We start from the raw sequence: 20,585 nt of genomic DNA, 5'->3' as shown, positions 1-20,585 counted from the left end.
CAGGAAGGCAAGTATGGGTGTGTTGCCTGATGAGCAATATAATATCAATATAAGTACAAAGGGAAAAATGGAGAATTGAAAAATGGCCAAGATGAATGTGGATAAGAGGATGATTAGAAATTAAGCTTGTTCTGGCTAATTTGTTTCAGTAAAAGATGAGCTGAAGTAAGTTGAGTTAATGCAGTAATGCACTGGATGGGTTTTCCCTTTTCTTAGAAAACCTCAACCATCTTGTGGGAAAATTTCTTTGAGTATGAAAACTCATCTTGCTTGTCTATGGGTTTGGATAATCTACATTTACTGGAGTGAGAAGTATGTAGTATCACTGCTGTCTGCATTTCCTGTCAAAATCAAATATTACATGATGTGACAATCATGTGACAATTGTAGTGATGTGTGCCATAACCTCCAAAGAAGTAAATCATCCTTATAAACAATTCTGCTTATTTTTGGTCGTAGCACAAAACTAGTAAGGTGAAGAGTGTTTTAATAGACAATGGTTGGTTGAAACAAAATGGCAGACAATTACCGATCTTATTTGATAATGTATTAAAAAGGCATCTGCAAAATACAGACTGCCATTCAGTAGCAATTTCATGATCAATAAGCATCAGAGGCTTGTGGGTAAATACTGATTACCAGGTGTTATGAAATGAGATGATGGGTAATGGCTGCATCCTTGCCATGTGGTTTGTTTTGTACAATCACTAGCCTTGTATCAGGCCAAGATATGGGTAGTTTACTTCCTTGTGGCTCACATACTATCACTACATTAGAGAAACATCTTGTTATAATTCTAAATTTTGAAAAATGAGATGGTTAAACATAGTACAACACCTGTCACACTCCAGTAAAAGCTTCTATACATACACAAACACACACAAATAGTCTTGTTTGGGTAAATTGTCACACAAAGGAACAAACTATTTGGCTATGGACAGTTCAGAATTTTTAATCTCTATAAATTTATTATTTTTAAGAATATGGAAAACTCATTCAGTGCATCAGTGCCAACTGACATCAATATCTATCTATAAGATTCTTTAAGTTAAGAACATAAGAAAATAAGGGAAGCTGCAAGGTGCCATCATGCCTACATGTGGCAGTCCTTGTATGAAACATACCTTCTTATTTACACCTATTGTTTCCTATCCATAAATTTGTCTAATCATCCTTTAAAGCTCCCTAGTGACTCAAGACTAACAACCTGATTACTGAGTCCATTCCATTCATGTCACTCTATCTGAGAACCAATTCCTTCCTATTTCATTCTTGAATCTAAATTTTTCAAGCTTATAGCTTTTCAAGTTAAATATCTTAAAAAAATCTGAACAAACATTGAAACCACTTACCATTTTCCTGTCACTGGCATACTGCTTGTGTAAATAGGCCCTTTTACTGACAACTATCAGGAAATAACATTTTTGTTTCAACATTCCCCACATAAACGTTCCCCTACATACACAGAAATATCATGAATTATTATGTCAAAAAATACATCGCATTTACATACAAGATGCCCATTTACATACAAGATGCAAAAAGATTATGATTAAACCAGTTTTGGATGAAAGATAGTCATTTTAATGATTCATGAAAGAATTTAATGTGTAAAACTGTTATCATTTTTTTTTCAATTTTACTTATTTTAAAAATGATGTACAGTTGGGTTGCCCCAACAATGGTGATCTCAAGACCTGAAAAAAAGAGATAACACCAATATAAAAACATTGATATGAATATATACTCAATAGAACTTAAAAAGCCATACACTTCATAAATGATGGAGAAATATATGTTATGTTATCTGAGTTAAACTATAATACAGTAGAACCTCTGAACATGAACAAGTCAGAACACAGATTTTTCTAAATAAGAATGGTATATGGATGTATTTTTAATACTAAATATGAACCTGCTGCCTCAGCATGGCTATGGTAACACTATTTCATAATGAATGTTTAGGAATGGCCCACTTAGGGATTTGGCTGTCTGGAGCTCTGCCATATGTTACAATAATCATCTTTGTCTATTACATTATGTATTTATTACATAAAAATTAATTTGAATATATCAACTTCTTTAATAAGGATGAAAATGTTTTATTAATTATTTCCTTTGGATAATAACAATGACTTTTGTATAATATTTACCAAAACACTTAACACTGCTTTCTGACATTTCCAGGCCATGTGGTGACTGGCCACAGCCATGCATCATGTGTGAGGTAAACTGACGATGCTTTATCATGTTAGCAGTCCACCAGGCTCACCTATTGCTACCACATAAACCCCACGTTTCCTGTGTCTTTATTATTTCATTAATGTTTTACCTTGTATGTGATGCTTTCAGCAATGTTAATTATTAAAAATAATTCCTCTTTTACGCTCAATTATGCGTGCAGAAACCTTTCTTTCACTGTGACAAAAAACAATCAGCAGCAGCAGAAGCAATATGTCAAGTTTTTATAAGCATCTACAAGAGAGCTACCAATGAAGAAGAATACATTTTGCAATTTCTTTCCAGTTCAAAGATTAGATATAGCTGTAGAACAAGTAAAGATGTTTCAGAACAATTGGCAATTAAGGGAAGGTGTATGAAGAGGCAGTCAAAGGGTTAAAAGCAGGGTTGAAATGTTTTTCTTATTTTAATGGGAATAATGCATTCTGGATACAAATTTTCATGATATTAATTGCCTGCTTGAATGAATTAAATTATTGTTCAGAGGTTACATTCATATAATTCCACTCCCAAGCATTCTTGCATATCTCAACCTTTAGCCTTCCTTCTGCAGTCTAGTACAGCTCCACAAACTTTGATTTGAAATTCTGAAAACTGAAAACATCCACAAAGAAAACTTTTTTTTTTCATTATCATCATTTGCACACCAAAGCTCTTGTCTGCTACAAAGCATTGGCAATGATGACCAGAAAATAAAATATCACTGTATGTATAAAATTTTCACAAGTTATATAAGTTATATAAAGAAAAAAGTTAATCCATTTCTGAGTTAAGAGCCTATGGATAGTGGATGGTTTTTTGCTTTTTTTGCTGATGTCATATTGTGGTACTGCTGCTTTATCCCACAACAAGCCACTTACTCAGATAGTAAAATATAAATAACTTCATATGAGCTGATCAATTTTAAAAAATTATACACACACACACACACACACACACACACACACACATTATATATATATATATATATATATATATATATATATATATATATATATATATATATATATATATATATATATATATATATATATATATGATCATGTAAGAAATTTTGGTGTGAGTCATCATTGTGGCAAAAAAGGCAAAAAAGTGGCAGCAAATCACAGCAGCAGTCATCTGTCAGTCAGTTTATAAGCAAAGGAATAGTAAGACTGTAACAACTAATGATGTTACTGCTGTATCACTCAACCCTATTGGGGCGTTCACTATGGGCTGAGTTGCTGGTGATCGCTGGCTATTTTAATGTAGGAGTCGGTCAACACATTTCTCTGGAGATGCACATTCTAAAACTGCCTCTCATGATACATCTTGATGTACTGTACTTGTATGCAATAAAACAATGATCTTAAGTGTTTACGCTAACAGTATCCACTGGATCTGGTGATGCACACTCTACAGAACAGCTAAATACTTGCAACTAGGCTCTCAGTGTTTTCACACTTACTTTTAGTTTTCTGCCAAATATTTAGTTTGAAACATTTTTTCACTGGAGACAATGTAAACAGACAATCTTCATCAGTGTCCTGCTAAAATTTGGCATCAAATCATAGTTGTTTCTTTCATATGTGCCAGGATTTATAGATGGGTATGTTAACTGTATAATTTAAATGGATAATGTAAGGTCATATAGAGAGGAAGAAATAATATTTGTCCCAAGGTGAAGATACATCTCAAACCCAAGAGAATGTGCATAGTATTTAACTTGTTTTACCACATTTATTGCTCTCTGATGATGATGATTAAGAATGTTCCTAATATATTATTAGTTGGTTTTATACACATATGAGACTTTTTTTTTCCCAGCTGACCGCCTTTTATGTGTAAAATTCAGTCGGCTGGTCAATTTGGTAGTTCTTCCAGACCATAGTGAATACCCCAATTAATTCTGCAGACTTAACTGGACTTAAAGATCATAAAATTACTACAAAATAAAAGGAGTGGGTTGATGAAAAAGGCTACCATGCATCCTAAGCTGAAGGAAACTAAGTCAATGCATTCTAAAATTCTCAACTTCATGCAAGACATATATTGGTGAGTGAAAATGTGATGAATTAATTACAAAGCACTTATTAGTAAATTAACGAGGCATATTTTGCGTAAGAGATGGTGGACCTGTAGAAGTATACACTGACTATACTAAGGAAGAATGACATGGATTCACCAGTGCTGTAGAGGATATATGGGAGATTAAATTCTCTAAATATGATATGCAATTTCATTTCTCAAAATTGAAGACTTGCAGAAATATTTTTTGTTCACTAGTACCTTATTCTCCATATACTACAATGTACAACAGCAGTAATGCCAACATCACTCACCACCACTACAGAGCAAACCTGCTGTATTACTTTATGTAGTTAGGGCACTATGTACATGCACTTAAAACACAAAATGCTGATTGCCTGACAAAAGATAACTGAACTTACTGTGTTGGAGAGAAATGCATTTCCATCATTCAACTGCATTTAAAATTTCAGGCTGCGAGGTGTCATGAACTGTTTGACTGTCTCATCTGTGACAAGCTTCCTTCTCTCCTGGAACTCTGCCATCATTTTCTGCAGAACCTGTGCACCAAAAGTTAGGACTCGTATACCTTATCTGATAATTAGGTATTTACCATATGTTCTTTGAGCTTTCATAAGAGATACTTTTTTATATGTAACTGATGCTTGATTCTACAATAATACAGGCCTCCCAGTGTATCACTTTTACATAGAAATGTCCCTTTCACTCACATGCAAAATGATACAAAGGCATCTTAGAACATGACCATTCAAGGAAACATGGAGTGCCAGCTATGGATAATAGTCTATCATATCCATAAAAACTTGATAACGTAACTCATTAAAAAAGTATCTGCATGAAAATCAAATATCATGATCATAAACAGACATATGTACCTTGATTAATTCTGCTTTGAGTTCTCCAGTGAGCATCTTTCCTGAGGAGTACTGCTGTCGGATCTCCTCCAATTTTTCATCATCATCCAGGAAAAATGTGAGGTACATGAAGGAAACATCCACCTCACAGTCCCCGCCCAGCTCCCTGTGCTCCTCCACGGTGTCTCTTCCTCCAGAGAATGCGTACTTGTTGATCTGACACAACAAAAAAGTCAATCAGTGCTCCTGTAAAACTCATAAAATATAAGACAGGTTATCTTCCACTGGTAAGATTCATTGCAGGCAATATAAAAGCTATGGTAAAAGAAGATAAATTAGAATTTGGTGTTATGAAATGTTTGTGTGTATCTGTATATTTTGGCTGGTGTCCTATGATGGTAACATACATAGAATACATACATAAAAATTCAATACCTAAAATCATATAATTAAAACAAAGAACTACATTAATTTTCATAGCTACTTAACAAATGCTGCACAAGTAAGCTCTTCTAGTTTGTGAGAACTGAGTATTAATGCTGGTAAATAATGAGGAAATGTATCCAGTCAGAGTGATCCATTATACCTTTTTCTTAATTTGATTGGCTGTGTCTGTCAGATAAATAGATGAGGTTGAGTCAGAGGCACTCATCTTGCTGCTGGCTCCATGCAAGGCTGGGAAGAAGGTTGAATGTAGAAGTGCTGGCTTCTGGAACCCAATCTTTGGAGCAACATCCCGGGTCATGCGGAAATATGGATCCTGAAATATATGAACACACAGTAAAATCAAAATCATAATAAAACTATGAAGAACCAACAATGGTAGAATTGGAAAGCATTTGAAAACAACCATCAATGAACACCATCTTTTCTCTTTGTATCTTCTGTTTTACCTCACTGGTTACAGTAATACCACTCCATAAAGACAGTCAGACTCCTCGTATCTTAGAAGAATAAGCCAAAGTCTAGATGTATACAACCACCACTTTCAAGTTACCTGGTCAATGCCACAAGGGATAAGACAGGGAACATCTTTCTTATTCCCAAAGATGAAGGGGAAGCTGGAGGAGAAGCTTGGGGCAGCCTGGATGGCTGGGAACATTATCATGCCAATACTGCTGGATTCATCAAACCCAAAGATCCCTTTCACTTGATTAAAGGTGACATGCTTCTGTACTTTCAGCACATTTCTGGCAAACAACAGTAAGTTTATTAACAACCTGTTGCTTTGACTATAGTGGTTAGTAATTTCCAACTGCTATATCAAACATTTTCACAAGTGTTGAATTATGGATCTTTCATTAGGAAAAGACCATCAAGAGTTTAAATAAAGATGACAATCAAGTTTCAGTCACATTTCATATCAAAATCAGGGAACAAATTTAACAAATGACTGGAATTCAGATGATTTTTAGATAAGAGAACAAGTAATCAATATGCTGCTAAACCTTGCTGCCAAACACTTACTCATAGAAAGCTCCACCAACAAAATCAACATCAGAAAAGATAAAAGTCTTGTTTACATCAAAGTCCAGTGCAATGATGTCCTTGGCATTTTCCCGAGCCAGGCTGTGGTAGTGTTCTAGGGAGTTATCCTTCTTGGTGGCATCTTTCTGCCACAGGTACTTCTCATCATCAGTCAGCTGGATCACTAGTGGAACGTCAAACACGTCCTGCAGCCACCTGTTGGGAGGAACCCAATTTATTCCCAGTACCACCATGGCTCTCACCCGCAGAAAATACTTGTTACACTTTCATTCTTATACCTTTCCTCCCCTTCAGTGTCAGAGACCCATCCATGTGCTGAGTGCATTATGGAGGTGAGTGTGTCTGGCATGGAGGCATATATTCCTCATTCTTTCTCTCACTCTAAATTTTCTAAATCTTGGTTTAACTCAGCCTGTTCTTGTGTTATACAAGATGGAGAGGAAGCACACAAATGGCACCTCAAACTTCACCTCCTCAAACTCATGCACTTAACATTTCTATATATGAAATCAAGCCAAGACTGTTCTTCAACTAACCACAAATCATGTACAGGGGCCTTATATGCCTATGTATGGAGTATGCAAATATCCCAGGTGTTCTTTAATAAAATATGCAGACAAAACCACAATAATAGGTAAAATTAGGAAAGATACTTCACACGAGTTTGTGGCTCAAGTTGATGACTTTGCATCATAGTGTAACAATTAAACCTAAATGTAAAGAAAACCAAAGAAATGGTAAATGATTTTAGAGCAAATAACTTTCTTCCAGATCCACTTGTCATAGCTAACAAACAAACTGAAAGAGTAAAAGAATACAAATATCTAGGTGTAGTAATTGATGACAAACAAACAGGATCTCTCAACACCCTAAAATTATACAAAAGGTGTCAACAGCATATTAATTTTCTAAGAGTGCTGAAGAACATTCATGTAGACAAGTTAATATTATTACTGTTTTAAAAGCAGTAACTGAATCAATCTTGTGCTTCTAAATTCCAATCTGGCATGGAACTTTGACATGTAAAAAAAAAAAAAAAAAAAAAAAAAAAAAAAAAAAAAAAAAAAAAAATGCTGGTAGACTCCAAGCTAGAACTGAATCTTTAGATGAGGTATACAATCACGAATAAGAAAAATTATGAATGACATTCAGCATCCATTGCACTGCAAGTGTAAGTTTCTGATATTGGGCAAGAGGTGAGCGCTCTCCATGATGCAAGCAAGTAGATTTAAGAATTGTTTTTATCACAATGAGTATATAAAATTTAACCTCACGCTGATGTCTCCAGTCATTATTAACACCATGAGGTGCAGCTTCCCTTTCCCCTTGTTCACTGTATGTCCTTGAGGATCCAGACATTTTGTTGCAACACAAAATACCACTTTCTAATTAATACACAAACTTGCAACCATGTGAGAGGTCCACAACAGTAGTTGTGGATCTTTCACAACTTCTCACTAATTGAGGCCCGTTTGGTGCTTCTGTTCTCGCTAATCAAGAAGTGATGAGAGGCACCAGGATGTGTTTCACCACAGACATGGTGGTGGGGCACCCCAAAATGTTTGACAACACTTTACATGGTATCAAGAGATAGTTAGAGGTATATCCTCAGCTTACAGCAAAAAAAAAAAAAAAAAAAAAAAAAAAAAAAAAAAAAAAAAAAAAAAAAAAAAAAAAAAAATTGGGGTGGCCTACTACCATGTGGTGAGGTACAACTGGTGTCCTTCATCACTCCATTTCTTCACCAACGCACTCATGGTCTTTCCACTGCCAATAGTTATACGGCTTATTTTTCTATTCATTTCACCATTCAAGTGAAATTCTGACATTTGTACTATGTAAATGTGGCCTGTATATTTTCCAGGCATTGCACATCACCCCAGTAGAATATTTTGTTTAAAACAAATACAGCTGTTTTGTTAGCTGATGCAAGGATTGGTCACAAAAGATAACTTTCCCTTATATCAATATGTCACACACTAAATCTGTTATTCTATGCTTTCAAAAACGTATCGTGGGCTAACATAAGTTACCAGTTTGTGCAATGTGACACTCGTGTCAGCGGGAGTTCTAATTGTGATGTTGCTGACTCTATGTGCATAAACTCATGAGTGTCAGGCAATTTCCAGCCTTATGACTTCACTGGTGTCAAGCAAATATTCATTTTTTGTAATAAAACTTGTATATTAGGTTAAAAAGTATGAAAATAATAATAATAATAATAATAATAATAATAATAATAATAATAATAATAATAATAATAATAACAATAATAATAATACAATGGAACCTTGGTTCTTGAACTTAATTTGTTCTTGAATGTCGTTCAAAATCTGAAATGTCTGAAAACCAAAACTATTTTCGCCATAGGAAGCAATGTAAAATGGATTGATCCGTTCCCAGACACCAGGCTACCCTGTCTTAGCGACTTATGACAGACGCTCCCACAACCAAGATGGCTGCTTCACGTCACCAGCTCACAAATTATTTATCCTGAAAGTATGTACTGAATGAACTTAGTGACACAGAACTCATCAGAAGATACTGTTTAGACTGTGCAGGTATTCCCTTTGTCACCAATCTAGTGAGGGAAGCCTTACAGAGGGGCAAAGCGAGGAGCAACCCACTTACCACCAAAATGAAGGTGATCATAACACTTAGACATCTTGCTGCTGGGAAAAGCTACTGGAAAAAATGTATTTGTGCAGTAGTGAGGGTGTCAGGGGGATCATCGAGAGATGAGAGATGAGGTTGGTGCTTAGGATTACTCTTGAGCACCAAAAACTGTTTCTTTATATCGAGACATTTCAACAGGATCACATTTACTTATTTTAAAGATTCAATTACTGTCTTACACCTTGTGTCTCTCCCCAAATATATAAAACAAAGTAAATATTTATAGAAACTATAAATTAGTAATAAATGGCAGCTTTTCCTATGTCTTTTCATATTTTAGGTCAAATAACTTTGTTCTAGAATTAAATTATGGTACTGCAAACAAAGAAATAATAATTTCAAAATAAAAAAAAAATCTATTTTTTTCGAAAAGCGAGATGTTCGGTAACTGAGGTTCCACTGCACTCTCAAAGCTCAATGGAAAGTGTGTAGGGGTGGATCCCTTGCTGTGTGTAGCCTCAGTGCAGCCATGCCGTATGTCACTGCGTCTATTGTCCACTACCTATACTTGTACTTAACTGACAACAAAAGCTACACTGCTTTAAACTTTTCAGTCTGCACTGTGCAAAATGGTTTTAGTGTTAGCTTTCACATTCATGATAAACTGAATTTTTCATTTGTACCACAAAGTGTGTCATGTGACTGTCATCTTCAGGTAATCACCATCGCTGACCTCACCATCAACATGCCTGGTCACACTCTTTCTCTCTTACCAGCCACACTACTTGAGGTCATTATAGTTGCCACAAAGGAGTTTTAGTTATTGTGTGGATATAGTAAGCTAGCTTTATCATGCATATATCAAAATACTCATGGAAACCTGCTCACTAGACTAACAAACGCCCAATATTCACCCAGTCCATCAGCATCTGGCTTGTTTAATAACTACATAAGCAATGCTTATCATGTTGCTACATAGGACTTTTTGAGTCATTGTGTGGCCATGGTAGGTAGGAAATATGCTGCAGTGTGGTAGCATGCATCCCATTAAGAGCATCGGAAATCTTCCACCATCACACAGGAGAAAATATAAAAACAAATTTGATACCCTCGATACTCCACTGAGTTGGCTGGAGGTATGTAATCATGCTGCAGTGTGGTAGCATATATCAGAAATCTTCCACCATTGCACAGGAGAAAAATATTAAAACAAGTTTTATGCCCTCGACACTCCACTGGCTTGGCTGGAGGTATGCAAAATTTAAGCATTTGACCTTATAGTTAAAGAGTAATGTGACAGCTGATGTTAAGGAAGAGGAAGAAGAAAACGGTTTTAGTAGTGTCTACTTCATGATGACAGCTGCACTCACTTTGTCATGATGAAGGCAATGAGGTGTCCAATGTGCATGGCATTGGATGAGGGTCCCCTGCCAGTGTACAGGAAGAACTTTTTGCCACTTTCCACTGCATCCAATATTCTGCAAAGCATGAAATATACAGCTAATGAGAGGAACACAGCTTAAAGGCAGGTATAAAATGTATTCAAGAACAATATTTTACTTACCATATTTGACGTGACTATTTTCCTCTCTCCCCCAAAAAATAAAGTTTTAGAAAATGAGCCTGCATCTTATATAGCCAAGGTTCAGTTTTGGGGCAGTGGCTAGTGGTAGGTCTATGGCAACAGTGGCCCTTAAATCAAACCCCAAACATCTTCACACATGTAAACAAAAAAAATAAAGTTTCAGAAAATGAGGCTGCATCTTATATGGCCAAGGTTCAGCTTTGGGGCAGTGGCTAGTGGTAGGTCTATGGCAAGTGGCCCTTAAATCAAACCCCAAACATCTTCACACATGTAAACAAAGTAATGATTGCTTCTACACCACAAAAACAATGCAACAATGTATAACAATGTATAACAGGTCATACTTAACGGTAATTCACATAAAAATAACACCTGTCAGGAAGAAATTAAGTGACAATGCTTACATTGCATGTACCAAAACAAACTTGTCACTGGTTACACACCAAACCTGGCGACACGCACAAGATTCACTGCGTTCCTTAGTATGATGCCATTATTCCTTGAGGTAAGACACACCTTCATACTAAAATTGTGCCTATCTTTTAACATACATGTTCAACAAAACTTGAAGCTAATGAGAAATTTTTTTTTTTTAATAGCTTACTACTACCTAACAAAACAAAATATTTCATAAGTGAAAAGAGCGTAACGAGGCAGGGTGGCTCATGGTGATGGTCTGTATTGAATATTTCAAACAAAAATACATTGTAGAGAATAAGAACTTGCTGCACAAGACTTTCTTCTTTCTCTCACCCCTATTCTGTCCACCTCTCTAACGCAAGAGTTAACCAGTATTCTCAATCATTCATCCCTTTCTCTGGTAAACTCTGGAACTCCCTGCCTGCTTCTGTATTTCCACCTTCCTATGACTTGAATTCCTTCAAGAGGGAGGTTTCAAGACACTTATCCACCAATTTTTGACCACTGCTTTGACCCTTTTATGGGACTGGCATTTCAGTGGGCATTTTTTTTATTAGATTTTTGTTGCCCTTGGCCAGTATCCTTCTTATATATATATATATATAAAAAAAAAATAAAAAAAAAAAAAAAAAAAAAAGGTAAATCTATTTTCACACATCCTCATGCTTTGAAAATGTACCAAAATATCATAACTAGAATTATGTGTAGAATGATGATAAAAAATATGATGTACAAACTTTATTACCCATCTGGGCTCTGACAATGTCACTACCTATGCCATATTTGTTTACATCTCACAGCAGGATTGGTATAAGGACCAGTGTTGATAGATCCTAGCAGATATTAAGGTTTTTGAATGTACAATATTGGGTCTAATGAGGATCTGAATAGTACATATGAGAGGGCTTCAAATGTTATGTGAAACCCTTCACTTCATATTCAGACCTTAAACCCACTTATTTATTTATTTTTTCAATTCCTGCCCAAACTGAGGTGAGTCTTATAAGCCCATGCATCTTATAAGCTGTCAAATATGGTATGTACTGAATTTTCAATTACATAGCTGAACATACTTAAAAGCAAATAAATAAGAGAGACTCACCCACACTGTCTAGGGAATATACTTAACATACACAGAATATTTTGACTTTCAAGAAGTTTTGATGAAAAATTAATGCACAACAAAATGAGATATTGTTCTATTGGATATTTTCAATTCTATGATAATGCTGGAAATGAGATGTTCTGCTTCTTCTGATCCAAACCTATGCCCAAAGGCAGTTGTGCATGAATGTGATCTTGGCTGGGGTGGTGGCAGTGCCTCACCTGTGCATGTCTCGGTGGGAGAAGAATATGTTGCGGCGAAGGAAGCGATGAGGCTTGTGGCCAGTGAGTCTCTCAAACCTCTCCAGTAACGCTTCATCAATGCGTGATGAACCAAACCTGTCTGGGAGGAACTCATTATTAGTTGCCATGTAATGCTAGGTTGTGAAGGCAGACAAGGATAAGGCTACTTGTACTGATGCCATGAGAATTACTATATCAGTCATCACGAGAGCTCCAGGCACTTCCAGTAACTCATCATACCTGTCCTGTTGCCTTGCATGTTTTTCACTGTTTCATTTTCCGTCATGTAGCTTTTCAATGCATCTTGTAACAGTTACCTTCATTGGCTATAAAGTTGTTTGTTACACAAAATATGACAGGTATATGCATGAATATTAATAGCAGTAACTGACTGTTCAATTAGCAAGACCAATAAAAGGCAAACATTATTTGTGTACTTACAGAATGGCCTGCATGTTTGTGCTATACTCAACTTCTCAAGCAGGTGTCAGATTAAATTCTCACCACAATGCTACACACTGATGCTACACGATCTTCACACCTTAGCAAAAGCCATGCATTCCACATTTCACTGATAGCAAATGGGCAAAAAATGACTTACCAACCAACTTGTCATAGTCAATGCCCTTGTTGCTTGACGCTTGGACGGTGTGTGGGGTGACTATGTCCTCTTCTGGTGCTGGAGGCTGTCCTGCCTCACCCTGCCCCTCAGCCTCCATACTGTTGTTCACCATGATGGTTACCTGTAAATGAATATCTAGTATGGGCACCATGTACATATATAGGGAAAAGGCTGATGCAAGTCTTTTTAGTGTTACATGGAAGGCAGTTGTCTGATGTTTTGAAAGAATTAGATAAGTAGTGAGATACAAGTGCTAACCTGTGGTCTTATCATGCTAATCACCTGTCACATTATGAAGTGTAATAAACAAAACAAAATACTGTAGGAGAAAATAAGATAAAGCCATATCAAAATTGAAAAGTGAAAATAAAAAGTTAAACTAATCAATCCTTTTCTCAGAAGCACAAATAAATAAATAAATAAATGAACCTTCAAACTCTGCACAAAAATAGAAACTAGACAATCACCAAACCAACTCACCTCCTTATCATTTATGAGAAGGGTGAGACTCTCCTTCTTGGCAGCAGGGAAGCTGGCACTCTCCCGGCCAAAGCTGTGTATGTGGGTGTACCAGCGGAGGAGGTGACAGAGGTGGCTTGGAGGGGCACAATTGAATTGCCTGAAGAGAGCAGCGTCGCCCTGGCTCACTGTGTAGCCGTGTACGTAGCTGCAGATCAGGAAGTGTTCATCTAAAGCCTTTGTTTCGAGGTCACTGAGGGGCATCCTCTGTGGGTGTGGGTGGGAAGGAGGTAAATAGTCTCAGAGGAAAATAATATGCTGTTTATGACTATACATACTTGTTTATGGTGGGAGTTAGAGTGTATAACATGAGTTTCTGTGGATATTGCTGGAGGTGAAAGTACAGGTTATTGTAAGTGGAAAATGTTCTGTGCATATATGCATTTTGAGGCATTGTTTAGCTGTGGTATGAAATTTTTGTGGTCTGGCAACAGATACAACAGCTGCGCGAGGCAGGTATCTATGGCAGGGATCTGAAATTGTGAATAATTTGGTCATGATTTCTACAAGTTTTGGAGTTTTCCAGTATTCCATGATGAGACGCATGGCAAAAACGGATTGATACCAATTACTGATAAACATTACACAATGATAATATGGATGTAATAAATGATAAATAAAATAATAGGCTGTGTGGCACCATGCCTGCCTGGCCAGGGAGTGGCAAGCAGCAAGGGTAGCAGCAAATTAGCTGATTGTTAGTCAAATCACAAAGTTCCCCTCTGAGATAGTGTCAATAAATACTTTCAGAATGTATAGCATAGTATAAAGTAAGGTGGAGTGTGTATAAATAGCATTTCTCCACCATGGTTACCTGCCCAGCCTGAATGTTGTATCTGTCACCTGTAAAGACTTGAAATTCATACCATGGTTAAAGTATGCCTGAAAAGGTACATGTGCATAGAGCATTTTCGACTTAGAATAACTGTACATTCACCTCTGTCAATATCCGCAGAAACTCATGTTACACCCTGAGAGAGAGAGAGAGAGAGAGAGAGAGAGAGAGAGAGAGAGAGAGAGAGAGAGAGAGAGAGAGAGAGAGAGAGAGAGAGAGAGAGAGAGAGAGAGAGAGAGAGAGAGAGAGAGAGAGAGAGAGAGAGAGAGAGAGAGAGAGATACTGTTACTAATAAAAGTCCAAGACATGACACATAGACAGGAGTCTACAACATTTACAAGATAAAATAAGTTTCAGTTCAAAGTAGTACAATATACTCTTGTACATACAGTATCTACATTTGGTGTGTGATAATGAGAAGCAATCATTAGGTAGTTGTTGGAGGAAGGGAACTCAAACGTCTGAGAGGCCAGTGCTCAGACATGGTGATCTTGCTGACTTGCAATCAAATCCTGCTGGACGCTGGCCATTTCTCAAGCTATTGCTGAGTGATGCACAAGCTTCCTATCAACCTTAACTTTGATAGTCATAACATTACAGAGTTCCAGGGGCTGGGAGGAGGGCATGAGAGGAAGAACTACAGAAAGGTCTACAGGGAAAAAACTTGTACGCTTCCTCAACTTGGGTGGGCTTCCTCACCTCAAGCCAAGGGAAGCCACACTACTACTGGCACAGCCCCAACTGAAGTAAAACCACAAAAAGGACAACATATGGGCAGGATGGGCATTGCAAAATGTGGCAAGGCTTCATTCTCAACAACGTTATAAGGAAGTGATCAGCAAAAGCAGCTTTAAAGATTGTAATATCCTAAGCAAAGGCTACACTCATAGACAGAAATTCAGATTTTCCCATATTCACGTTTCTAGCACTAAGGAACTTCCTTTTAATATCTAGTTGGGAGTAGGTACAGTCTATCTATGTATCTGATACATTGCTCCCTCTGGGAACATCTCCCAAGGGGACAATCACAGTAGAAACACCTTTGTCTCTATCCAAACATTCCCATTTTGCTTCTTCAAATGCTTGGCCTCTATTAAAACTTTTTCACAAATGTACTCCTTCACCTTCCAAGTGACTGTCCTCTCCTATTAGCATCTTCAACTTCACTCATATATGTTTTCTTTACAGGTTCTTCATTAATCATCCTCTCAATATGGCTCTACCCTCTTAGTATGTTCCTTTTCACCCATTCCATCACTATGCTATTGCTTACAAAAGTTCTCATAACACATCTCTCATAAACACTTTATCTAGGCATTCCACATACCCATCATAAGTAACTTATTTCCACGGCACCTACTCTTGACTTGTGCCCATTTCCACATCCAGGTCTTTGATCCATACATCAATGTTGTCAGAATACTACACCTTAAACATCTCTTTACATTCATACACATTTCTCTCCTTCATGATTCATGCAAGAATTCATATGACAAGTCTATGTTTCACAGCTCTCTCTCTCTCTCTCTCTCTCTCTGTCCACACTTGTGACAAAATATGGGAATGTCAAACAGAACATGCCAGGCAACAAGTTTTGAAGTTGTTAATGATACATTGTTGAAGACATATGTAACCCAGAGTGGTGTGAACAAGACAATGTTTGGGAAGATATCTGGGCAGACACATGCAGACCCAGCCCAGCAGCACTGGATTTAGATTAGTGGTAGCTGGCTTAAGCAAAAATCATGGAGTGGATGAGAGATCAGATGTAACTCACAAGCATAAATTTGGGAGGGGAGATGTGTGGCATGAGATCGCAGAAAGTCTGAAGGTGGAGAAATATGGGGCAGAAAAAACAATTTTCAGTAATTCTTAAGATCAGATCTGGATACCGTAAGGAAACTCTGAAGTATGCCTTTTCTTCTATTTAGCATGGCCAGAGACAGAAATCCTCTGTAACACTGTGCACAAGATCTTGCTGATCTGCACTGTTCCTGCGCTGTAACAAGCACGGTTTAGACCAAACTCTGCATCAGCATTTCCTCTGATGCCCTTACAAAATAACCAGAAAGTAGCAGCTGCCATGACATCTTCAAAGGCCAATATGACCTCGTCTCCAGACCTAGTGTGGATGGCCTTAGCAAGCTGACTTGTAACAAACCTTGAAAACACTGCTGCTGATATATATCCAGATGTAAAGTGTTATATGTATTTCTGACAGTTTTCAACTTGCCTGTAGATAAAAAGTGACCAGTGTGAATGCACTTTAAAATCACACACCATCACTTCTCTCCTCTCAAACACCATCTCCTTTTCCTCAACTTTCACTTTAAAAATCTACAGGTACATCAAAAAACTTGGGTGAGGCTGTGCTCAGATTTAGAACAGTACATGGGTGGAATCAGTGGTCCAAAATTGCTCAGAGCTGGTATGACAGCTGAGCTACACTGGATCTACATCTTAAGCAACTTGTGTCCTGCTCTTATCTGCAGTTCATGCAAATAACACTGTTCTTTTCATGTAACCATGTATACTGGTGGTTCTCAAACTTTTTTTTTTTCAGTGATGGAACTCTGAACTTATATAGTAAACCTTTCTGGGTTATCTCCACTTTTGTAGCCCTTTCTGTGGCATCCTCATTTATGTAATCCTTTCTATGCCACCCCTCACTTATATATTCCTTTCTGTAGTGCTCCTCAATTATGTTTTCCTTTCTATGCCACCCCTCACTTATATATTTCTGTCTGTAGCACCCCTCACTTATGTAACCTTTTCTGTGACATTCCTCACTAATGTAAACCTTTCTGCAACACCCCTCACTTATATAACCTTTTCTGTGGCACCCCTCACTTATATAACCTTTTCAGTGGCACCTCTAACATCAATTTAATTTTTACATATAACTGTACCTCTTTAGATTAATCTAATTATAAATTAAAATGATCTAATATCAACATACAGTACATGCCCAAACATATGGTAAATTTTTACTCTTTCACCAGTCTCTATTCTGCACTAAACTATTTTTCTGCTAGCTTTCAGCTTGTTTTTTTTTTTGCTGCAGATCATTAGTTTTTATTTTTTACCCACCCTGATCCCCATCCCCTCAGAAACTAATGATTTGTTATTAAAATGAAGAGCATATTAATATAAAACAGACTGAATTCTACCCCAAAAAGAAAAGAAAGCAACACACACAAAATCTGGTGAGACACTGGAAATAATTGAGGCAACACCCACCACAGACAGACATCTTCCTCAGAGCTCAGATAAATTGAAAATAATTCTGAAATATTTCAAACTGAGCTGCTTCTCCCTCCTCAGGTTTAAATAAAATACTATGATTGGCAAAAGTAATCTATTTTTTAATTTGCCAGTGGCTGCATTCTTAAACAAAAGAACCAATCTCTGTGACTAATTTCACACTTGCTCAACAGATATGACATACACATGCATGGACAAACTCACCACCAGGGAAGATCAGCACCCACATATCTATCACATGCATGGGTGTGTCACTTTTTGTCACTCCTGAACATTTTCATGGGAAAGCGAGTGAGTTTCCTTCCCCCCAAAAAAACAGATAAATCTTTAATAATTGCAGTCAGCATTATAAATAATTCGTGATGGGTATATATCGGGTTCAAATTACTCAGAATGAGAAGCTCTGTCTGATGAGGATAAGAAAACCAATGCTGAGAATGGTAAGAGTGAAAGAATACCAAATACACTAACACAAAACTCAACCAGAATTATCAGTAGATAAACTTAAGAATTATAAGTGTAAATCTAAATTGGCAAAACTGAGTACAGATTCAACGCATCAGCTGACAGAATATAATACAGCTAATCCATTCCTATGATCATAATTAATTGCAGACAAACTTCTGCAAACACTTGATTTACTAATACAAAATGAAACGATCTAGCCAAGACAAAATCAATGATAATATAGTGGCACTGTTGAGCATTGTTTGTGGCATCCAGATCAAGAAATGCTGACCTACAAATCAGTGGCTTACTTCAATTTGGTGTTGTTTCAAAGTGTTTCCTGACCATTTCCATGTTTGCTGTTTCCTCTCCTTCCTCCTCACAAGCTGATAAATAATATAATAAAAATAAGCATTTGGTCTTACCTCTTGCTGGGTTAATCATATCACTAATTGCTTCCCCAACTAAAAAACAGACCAATAGTTTCCTACCAAGTCCCCAAAATTTGTTAGGGAGGGAAAGATACAGTCCTGTTACATAAAATCACCAAAAAATCGCACCAATACAATGAGAAAAAGCCAATTTGAAGAGCAGAACCATGCCAAGAGTGATGTGCTAGTGGAATGCAGGAACCATGTGTCAAATCTGGTGAACAGTGTGGCAGAGTGCAACGTGTGAACAAGCCCAGCAATGGTGTAGGTGACACTGTGTGAAGGAAGGCAGACACAGACAAGGAGGAATTGCAATAGAAGGTGGGTCTATGAAGCAATACGTCAGTATAAGAAGCCGGCAGTCAGTAGAAGACTGTCACACCCCACCTATCTCACCTGTCCTGCTCACCTGGTGACTCGCTGGCCCGCACCGTGCCTTCACCAGGTCACACTCTGACACTCAAATGGGTTCACACTGGGCAGGTCAGCATAAACTGCCTCAAATAATACCAATTTATATGTACCCAGCCAGCTGGACTCTACACACCTCCGCGTGTCACAGTGCGGGGCTGATGATGACCACGATGGCGGCCACTGTCAAGATTGCACATTTTTACGGCGCTGCTTCCTCTTTTCACGACTTTCAGTACTGTGATTAATAAACACGCACTGACATATTCAGGTATTCATTCTTTCTACGAAACGTCCGATTTCCTACCGCATATAATTAATAACCCCATTGATAGTAGAATAATCAAACATTACTTCCCTAATCCCATTCCAAGTCCTGTCTCTTCACCTGAGCCCCTTTCTTAATCCAAAAAGTGTATCCTGATCCTACTTCAGTTTCCCCTGACAATTTTCGTATTATGCTGCACGAGAGAGCGAGCCTCAATTTGCGGGAACTATTTGAAAATTAATAATTTAGAGGACGAACATAATTATCAAAACCTGTGAGAAGTCAATAGGAATACACGTGGCATTACATTTATGCCTACCAATTAGCCAGTAGGTGTACACGTGGCATTACATTTATACCTACCTATGTCCACATTGTAAAGAACACCCACCAATCAGTCTAATATTCTCTCTAAGCTCCATGTTTCTGCATCAACAACATTTATTTTAGTCATACAAGTATACATTTAAAATCTATCTCTCCATATTTCTTTTTTAAAGCAAATGTGGATGACAAGCAATGAATGATGCGAATTCTGTTATAACATGCAATAAGGCCATGTTGGCAAAGCAATGGATGCCTTCAAGAAGTGAACACTAGTTAGGTATGATGAACAAAGTGGAAAACCTCTAGAGGAATAAAGCTAGATTTAAAAACTACCATTTTCCATACCGTTAAAAAAAAAAATCCTTACTGCCACTCTTCTTTTTTTTAAATTATATTTATTTATTTATTTATTTTATCTTACATTTAACTTTAGTCATCCAAACATGTCTCCTCTCTTATCCTACAACAGGGTTCAGAGAGAATTACACCTATCCGGGCCCTCTTAGCTCAACTTCATCATAGGTAGTCAGTAGAGAAGCAGAACCTGCCTGACAATTTCGTTATCTCCTAGGACTTGCAGGTAATGGAGGAACCGCAAAGAAGAACCGAATTCTCGAACATTTCTGCGTCTTCTCTCGATTACTGTAAACAGGCTACAGTCCCTGGAAGTCATTAGGATTTTCAGGATGTTTCTGAGATTCTACTGATAGTTTAATTTTTGCATGATCAGTATGGTAAAAAACATCCATGGCATGCCTATCAAGCTGACTTGACCTTTGGAACGAGTTTTAATGGAAGTTCAATGTTTCGAAATAAGCGTTCAGATTAATGGCACCACAGAGTAACAAGACTATAATTTGTTGGTAAGTGGGTTGTCACATA

At 37.2% G+C, this 20,585-nt stretch overlaps 1 protein-coding gene across 2 annotated transcripts; it reads right to left on the bottom strand.

The window, feature by feature from the left end:
• Window positions 1-1,581: 1,581 nt before the first annotated feature.
• Window positions 1,582-19,282, bottom strand: LOC135114963 (tryptophan--tRNA ligase, cytoplasmic-like). Of its 2 annotated transcripts, none has more exons than XM_064031284.1 (11): window positions 19,094-19,282; window positions 13,682-13,927; window positions 13,181-13,322; window positions 12,559-12,679; window positions 10,598-10,705; window positions 6,591-6,806; window positions 6,121-6,313; window positions 5,710-5,883; window positions 5,145-5,339; window positions 4,671-4,808; window positions 1,582-1,697 (listed from the first exon to the last, which is right to left on the bottom strand). In XM_064031284.1, the coding sequence occupies exons 2-10, from the start codon at window positions 13,922-13,924 to the stop codon at window positions 4,710-4,712; spliced, it is 1,491 nt and encodes a 496-aa protein (XP_063887354.1). In that variant the 5' UTR covers window positions 13,925-13,927; window positions 19,094-19,282; the 3' UTR covers window positions 1,582-1,697; window positions 4,671-4,709. The 2 variants fall into 2 exon arrangements, with proteins under 2 accessions (XP_063887354.1, XP_063887355.1); XM_064031285.1 differs by having other exon boundaries at window positions 19,107-19,279.
• Between the last annotated feature and the right edge of the window lie 1,303 nt (window positions 19,283-20,585).

The sequence above is a fragment of the Scylla paramamosain genome, chromosome 28 (assembly GCF_035594125.1).
Source record: "Scylla paramamosain isolate STU-SP2022 chromosome 28, ASM3559412v1, whole genome shotgun sequence".
Taxonomy (NCBI): Eukaryota; Metazoa; Arthropoda; class Malacostraca; order Decapoda; family Portunidae; genus Scylla; species Scylla paramamosain.
The sequence above is the reverse complement of the archived record's forward strand: the minus strand, read 5'-3'. Positions and strand labels throughout refer to the sequence as shown.

Coding starts and splice junctions, on each gene's coding strand:
- LOC135114963 (XM_064031284.1), bottom strand. CDS start 13,924: ATGCCCCTCAGTGACCTCGAAACAAAGGCTTTAGATGAACACTTCCTG. Junction 13,323..13,681: donor TTCTCATAAATGATAAGGAG/GTGAGTTGGTTT, acceptor ATTCATTTACAG/GTAACCATCATGGTGAACAA. Junction 4,809..5,144: donor TCAAAGCAGAATTAATCAAG/GTACATATGTCT, acceptor TTTGGTGCACAG/GTTCTGCAGAAAATGATGGC.